This window comes from Triticum aestivum, chromosome 3A, assembly GCF_018294505.1.
Source record: "Triticum aestivum cultivar Chinese Spring chromosome 3A, IWGSC CS RefSeq v2.1, whole genome shotgun sequence".
NCBI classification, from domain to species: domain Eukaryota; kingdom Viridiplantae; phylum Streptophyta; class Magnoliopsida; order Poales; family Poaceae; genus Triticum; species Triticum aestivum.
In genome coordinates this window covers 698057454-698063453 of record NC_057800.1, presented here as the reverse complement: position 1 = coordinate 698063453, position 6000 = coordinate 698057454, and the positions used below count along the sequence as shown (strand labels likewise).

General features: G+C 49.9%; 1 protein-coding gene across 1 annotated transcript; it reads left to right on the top strand.

Moving 5' to 3' along the window:
• Nucleotides 1–2535: 2535 nt before the first annotated feature.
• On the top strand, nucleotides 2536–4916 carry LOC123059221 (proteoglycan 4-like). Its single transcript, XM_044481838.1, has 2 exons — nucleotides 2536–4458; nucleotides 4580–4916. Exons 1-2 carry the CDS (start codon nucleotides 2577–2579, stop codon nucleotides 4732–4734), a joined length of 2037 nt encoding a protein of 678 aa, XP_044337773.1. The 5' UTR covers nucleotides 2536–2576; the 3' UTR covers nucleotides 4735–4916.
• Nucleotides 4917–6000: the final 1084 nt, after the last annotated feature.

Genomic DNA, 6000 nt, shown 5'->3' with positions numbered 1-6000 from the left:
CACATACATGACACATAGGCAAAACTGATGAGATGGCGCCTAGTCATAGCAACCCACCACAATTTACAAGGCTATGACCATCTATATTGGTCGTTAACAACTAGAAATAAGGCTGCGGACTAGCGTTGTTTGCTTTATGACCATTTCTTCTAATGAAATTATGACCTTTCTGACCAAAATGGTCGTTATGGTTTAGGGTTTAGAGCCCCCCACACAGCTTTTGACCAATTGGTCTAAAATGGTCATAAATTTATGACCAATTCTTCGAGGGTCACTGACAGAAGGTCATAAGTTGACATATTTCTTGTAGTGTTACTTCCATTTTCTTGGAAATGCCTAAACATGGACTCAAGAAGATAAATATGATTTTCCCACATAATTTTCTCAACTTTTTCATGCACTTGCAGTTCAAATTAGAATTATATTCACCAAATGCCTATAAAATGCACTTAATGACTTAAATAGAGCAAATTGACATCTAAAATGACAAATTTTGACATGGATTATTTTATGATGTATCTTAAGTGTAGAAAAACAATCAAGGCCAACAAATGAAGTAATGATCACATCACCTTCACACATGACTCATTTCCTCTCAAAACCATGATTCTTCCTCGGAGATGATCTGGTTTCTAAGTAGTGTACGCTACAATTTTTGTGAAACCTTCTCAAATTTTTAACACTACTTCCTAGGTGTCATATGCGGGCATGCCAAGCTTCATGCTTTTTGCACTTTGTTTGCATTTTTTGAAATTAAAAAACAACAAACTTAATATTTGGGTTGTGTCCTGGTACCCTCATGTTTAAAATTCATTTCCATTTCTTGGATAAGGCCTAAACATGGACTCCAGAAACACAAGTATGAATTTTCAACACAATTTTTACATTTTTTTCATGCACTATCAGTTCAAAATGTTGTTATAATAACTAAATGCTAGAAATGCATTTAACGACTTAAATATAGCAAACCGACCACGAAAGCTGCTAAATTTTGACATAGATCATTCAGTGGTGTATGTTAAGTGTACAAAACATTTCAAAGAGCATTGGAATGAAGTTTGGTCTTGAAAATCCAAATGGATACATGCATCTTATTGATTTTTAATTGTTTACCGAGGGCCTTATAAAAACACTTGGCAAAGACCTATTTGCCGAGTGACTTATGAATGACAATCGACAAAGACCCTGCTTTTGCCAAGGGTTTTCTGTTTGTCGATTACCCATTTTGTGCCGAGTGTTTTGTGTCTAGGTATTCGACACAGACCTTGTTTGTTGAGTACCCCGTAAAAAAACACTCGGCAAATAGCCCGACACTGGGCAACATGTGTTTTCTTCGTAGTGAATCCCATATGTGAGAATAGAGATCTTTTTGATGTTTATGTTTTCAGACATGCAACTAAGTTTTCCTTCAAATCTCATATTCAAGAATCATTGTAATTATACAACAGAAATATATATATATATATATATATATATATATATATATATATAAATTATGAACATGAAATAAAATAGCAATTTTAATATTACATTTAGTGCATATTTTTCCAACACCGCGGTCTGTAGGTCATATATAAAATAATGTTCTTTGAAGTAAAATAATAACTTTATTATTGTCTTTAGGACATATTTCCAACACCACCGGTAGGTCTCTTATGGAGCCGCTTCGGCTCGACCACACCCCGGTACACACTCTTGCGTGTATGCACCAGGTGACACAGCAAACGGACCAGGCCCCCTCCTCGCGTGACATCCCCGGCTGTCAACGATCCGCTCCTCATAGTTGAGCAGCGCCGACCTATGCGTGGATCCTCGCCGAAGAAGGAAGGCCGGCCAAAACGCGAGGAGGCTCGCCGCCCACAAGTCGGAGACAAAATCGACTTGCCAGCGTGTGTCGCATGCCATTTCTTCAACTTTCCAAGCTAGTTGAGTTGGGCGCATTCCGCTTCTATTTTTTTTAAGCAGTACGACCTTATTCCTTAGATAATTGATTGAAATATCGTTTACAAGGTGAGTTTGGCGCATTGCTCTTTGTTCTATCTGAATGACTATCTCGCAATGTTTATGTGGCGCTGCAGCGGCTAGTGAACTTTGGCCCTCGCCTATTGGAAATTCGGGAGAAACAATTTCATAGAACTTTTGTGTTGTTGTTTCTTTTGCTCCTCTGTTTTGCTCATACGTTTTCTCAGAACTTAGACATTTTCATATTCTCTTGCTTTCGTCTGCCCCCCTTTTTTTTATTAAAAGGGATTTTCTCCCCCGATTTCATATAAAGAAATCAATGTGAAGCCAAAATGCCCAGGATCTCACATAGTTCAGTTTGTGTAAGGTTCGAAATATTTATTGTCAAGTGTTAGACTCGAACAGCAACGACGGTGAGCAGCAACCTGGCTATTAAAAACACGCACCAACCATGCCACAGCCTCCAATTCGGTCGTTTACGGTTCCCCTAATTTTGCAACGCCGTGCATGCCCGCGCGCATGCAGTATATATACAACACGGAAATCCTCCCCCCGACTTCTCCCCGCCACAAATCCATCTCCGGCGTTCAGCTCCCTCCTCGCCGTGTCGCGCCATGGGTTGCGGCACCTCCAAGGAAGCCGTGCTCAGCAGCGACGGCAGCGGCAGGTGCAGCCGCAGGTTCCGGCGGAAGTCCAGCGTCGTCGCCACCGCCGCCCACCAGCCGGTCGCCACCAAGGACAATGGCGACGACGTCAAGGTCCACAGGTCGGCGTCGGCGAAGGAGAAGGCCCCCAAGGAGCGGGACGGCAAGCCCGGTTTGGCGGCGCTCGTCGTCAAGGACGGCGACGAGGCTGCGTCCACCGTGGTCGGGGCCAAGGTCGTCGGGGAGAAGAGAGTGGGGGAGAGCAAGCAGGACGGTAAGAAGGGAGCAGTCGCCGTCCCGGACGCCAAGGGGAAGGGGACGGCGACCGAGGAGGCTGCCGGGCCGAAGAAAGACGATGGCGTCAGCCATAAGGAGGTTGTCGCCGATCGGGACGACGGTGTGGCATCGACGAGCGAGAGCATCATCGTCGTCGAGGAGATGAGGAATGGCCAGCCTGTCGAGGTGTCGATCGCGCCTACCGTCGAGGCGGGAAGAGACCGTCGGCGGGGCGAGGATGAGGAAGGGTGGTCGGCCGAGGCGAATGAAGACGAGGCGGCGTCGTCCAACGAGAAGGACATCGAGGAGATCAACGTGGAGGATGACGGTAGTGTCGCCATCCCGGATGCCCCCGTGGGCGTAGTCACCATTGAGGATGACAGTATCATCTCGGCCGATGCTCCGGCGATAGAGAAGGACGAGATTGGCACGTTTGTGCCTGCTCCGGTGGCCAACGAAGATGCCGGTGCCACCTTCCTGGCTGCCCCGGTGGCCGGTGATGATGGCAGTGCTTCCTTCGTTGCTGCGCCGGCGGCCAAGGAGGACGAACTTGTATCCATCGCGTCTGCTCCGTTGGCGGGGGAGATTGAGGGTATCACCATGTCGGTTGCTCCGGTTGCCGACGAGATTGATGTTGCCACCTTCCCGGCCGCTCCGGTGGCCAAGGAGGAGGAAAGTGAAACTGCCGCCTTGGTGGATGCTCCGGTCGCCGAGGAGGTTAACGTCGCCGCCTTCCCATCCGCTCCGGTGGCCAAGGAGCAGGAAACTGAAACTGCCGCCCTCGTTAATGCTCCGGCCGCCGAGGAGGTTGGCGTTGCCTCCTTCCCGGCCGCTTCGGTGACCAAGGAGCAAGGAAGTGAAACTGCCGCCCTCGTGGATGCTCCGGTCGCCGAGGAGGTTGGCGTTGCCGCCCTCCCGGCAGCTCCGGTGGCCAAGGAGCAGGAAAGTGAAACTGCCGCCCTGGTGGATCCTCCGGTCGCCGAGCAGGTTGACGTTGCCTCCTTCCCGGCCGCTCCGGTGACCAAGGAGCAGCAAAGTGAAACTGCCGCCTTGGTGGATGCGCCGGTCGCCAAGGATGAGCAAACTGTAACTGCCGCCTTGGTGGACGCCCCGGTGGCCAAGGCAGATGGAAGTGCAGCCACCGCCGAGGCTGCGCCGGTGGTCACGCGGGAGCAAGAAGAAGATGCCGTCACCGTAGACGCCCCTGCCCCGACGACGGCCAACGAGGACGAAATTGCCACCGGGGCGGCTGCTCCTGCAACCAACGTGGACGAAAGCCCCGCATTCCCCACCAAGCCGGTGCCGGAGGTGGAGGTGCCAGAGGCGGCAGAGCAACCCACGCCTTCCTTGAACAACGACGATCTGAGAAGCGAGCCAGAGCTGCCGGCGCCTACTGTCGTCAAAGAGGCCGCAGTCGAAGCCAATGATGAGACCGAGCAAACTAAGGAGGCAACGGCGACCGAGGAGGAGGTGGTCACCGTCGAGGAGGTCGACGTCGTGCCGCAAGAGGTCGAGAGCGTCTCCCGGGAGCCGGAACAGGAGGAGACATCCGCGGCCACTTTGAGAGACGATGATGGTACGTAGGTTCAATTTCTTCATTTGCTATCCATGTCATTGCACATTTGCATCTTCAAGATTTCTTTGTTTCTTCTCACAGTTTATAACATTTCGATTTGATCTGTGGTTACCGTTTGCAGGGGAATCGGACGGAAAAAAAGGCACTGATGTGAAGGAGGCCGCAATAAGGGCAGAGGAAAAGGGAGGGGAGGATAAGCTGACCGTCGAGGAAGAGAAGAAGGACGGCGAAGAACAAGAACCAGCCGTCGCTCCGGTCGAGTCATCGTCTAGTTGAAATTGAGATGTGAGATCGTGCATGCCAACTCGGATGTATTGGTGCGTGTATGAACCACTGAATGTACAGTTTGCTCTCTTCCTTTTTCTTTTTCAGCCAAAAGGATCCTTCCCCAATGTAAAAAGCTTTGCGTATCGACGCATTCGTAGAAACAAATTATGTACACGGGGGAATGTTTGGCTCGATCTACATCCAACAACAATTAAGCTAGGTACCATCACATGCTTTTGGGTATGTGTTTCCCTGCATGGTGGGGCGACCAGTGTTTCCACTGCACCGCCGCCACCCCCAACCCCCTCTTCGTTGTCGCCACCAGAGGCAGCCGCCGAGCAACCTTACCCATCCATCGAGGAGGGTGCCGGTCAGGCCTCAGATGCTTCGTCATTCGAGCGGAGGGCCTCTAGTGCGCCAGCACGACGGCCTTGGGTGGTGGGGTACCAAGGGCGGCCACGTGGGCAGTGAGGCATCGACGCAAGAGGTTCGTTGCCCCGGGGTTGCAGCGTTTGGCCCCGGTTGCTTGGATCTGAAGCTCGGCGCCCTCCCTCCGCCTCTAGTCCCTTCCCCACCGAATCCACACTAGTAGAAAAAGGGCCTACTGTCCAGCTCATTAGTGCCGGTTGCAACGACTAGGCATGCGGCGCTCATTAGTCCCGGTTCGTGGCGATCCTCTAGTGCCGGTTCGTGCCACATATCGGGACTAAAGAAGTGGTGGCAGGCTGGTGGCAGGCTGGGGCCCCACCAACATCTTTAGTCCCGGTTCGTATAACCAACCATGACTAAAGATCATCCTATATATACCCTTCGTCGAGCCCGAGCTCTTTGTTCTTCCCTTTTCCTCTCCTCTCTGTTTTCTTCCTCTCCTCTCGAGCTCATCCTCCATTTTTGCCAAAATTTATCAAGATTTGAAGGCACCCCATCCATCCAAGTGAGCACAAAGGTTAGCAACTTTGTCCTTTCATCTTTCATTGCTACATTAGCTATTGCAATGCTCTATAAGTATAGTGATTTGTGGGTTTTAGTTTGGGAGGAATTATATGTGGTAGTTTATTTGATTTATATGCAATTTGAGCTCAAAATAACTCTTAGTTTGCATATGTAGGTGTGGTTTACTTAGTGCCTTCCCGTCTCCGTCCTAACCACCGTCGATCGCCCGCACCGTCCCGTTGCCGGCACCACCTTGTGGTTAGCCTCTTGTTCTTATCCTTCTTATGTAAAAAAAATAAATCATGTTTGTGTGATTTACATATATAGTTACTTGTATAATTT

What these genes read in the sequence shown, in the direction of transcription:
- LOC123059221 (XM_044481838.1), top strand. Translation starts at nt 2,577, where the DNA reads ATGGGTTGCGGCACCTCCAAGGAAGCCGTGCTCAGCAGCGACGGCAGC. An exon ending in CACTTTGAGAGACGATGATG is followed by an intron (nt 4,459 to 4,579) that starts GTACGTAGGTTC and finishes TACCGTTTGCAG; the next exon opens with GGGAATCGGACGGAAAAAAA.